Genomic DNA, 375 nt, shown 5'->3' with positions numbered 1-375 from the left:
GGCGCCACTGGCGCTGCCCACAGCTGCCGTCAGCGGACCCATGGCCAGGGCCACCAGAATCTGCGCCAGGAAGTACTGGCAGCTCAGCAGGGAGATGTCAACACCCATCCCGCGCCGCGTGCCCTCCGCCTGCGAGCCTACAAACTGCGGGGGACACAGTGTAAGGGGGTGCTGCGGAAGCCCCTCTCCCCTCCCCAGCCCGCGGCTCACCTCGCGGCTCTGATAGTAGTCACAGAGCAGGGAGTACGGCAGAGTGCAGAGCGTGGCGAAGAGGATGCCGTAGGTAGCACACAGCGACAGCACCACATAGATGTTTCTGGAGAGTGTGGCCAGCCCCGTGCCCAGCCCAAAGGCCAAATATGCCACAAAGTACAG

General features: G+C 64.3%; 1 protein-coding gene across 1 annotated transcript in view; it reads right to left on the bottom strand.

Moving 5' to 3' along the window:
- SLC45A1 (solute carrier family 45, member 1) overlaps positions 1–375 on the bottom strand; it is a gene marked incomplete at its 3' end in the record, with an annotated part of 12,315 nt that overhangs the window by 4,524 nt on the left and 7,416 nt on the right. The window contains 2 exon segments of the mRNA XM_009707648.1: positions 9–144; positions 211–375. The exon segment at positions 211–375 is cut by the window's right edge and continues 30 nt beyond it. Coding sequence (XP_009705950.1) covers positions 9–144; positions 211–375 — 301 coding nt within the window.

The sequence above is a fragment of the Cariama cristata genome, unplaced genomic scaffold, assembly GCF_000690535.1.
Source record: "Cariama cristata isolate BGI_N322 unplaced genomic scaffold, ASM69053v1 scaffold27129, whole genome shotgun sequence".
Classification (NCBI taxonomy): domain Eukaryota; kingdom Metazoa; phylum Chordata; class Aves; order Cariamiformes; family Cariamidae; genus Cariama; species Cariama cristata.
Note: the sequence above shows the minus strand (reverse complement) of the source record. Positions and strands in the feature narration are given on the sequence as shown.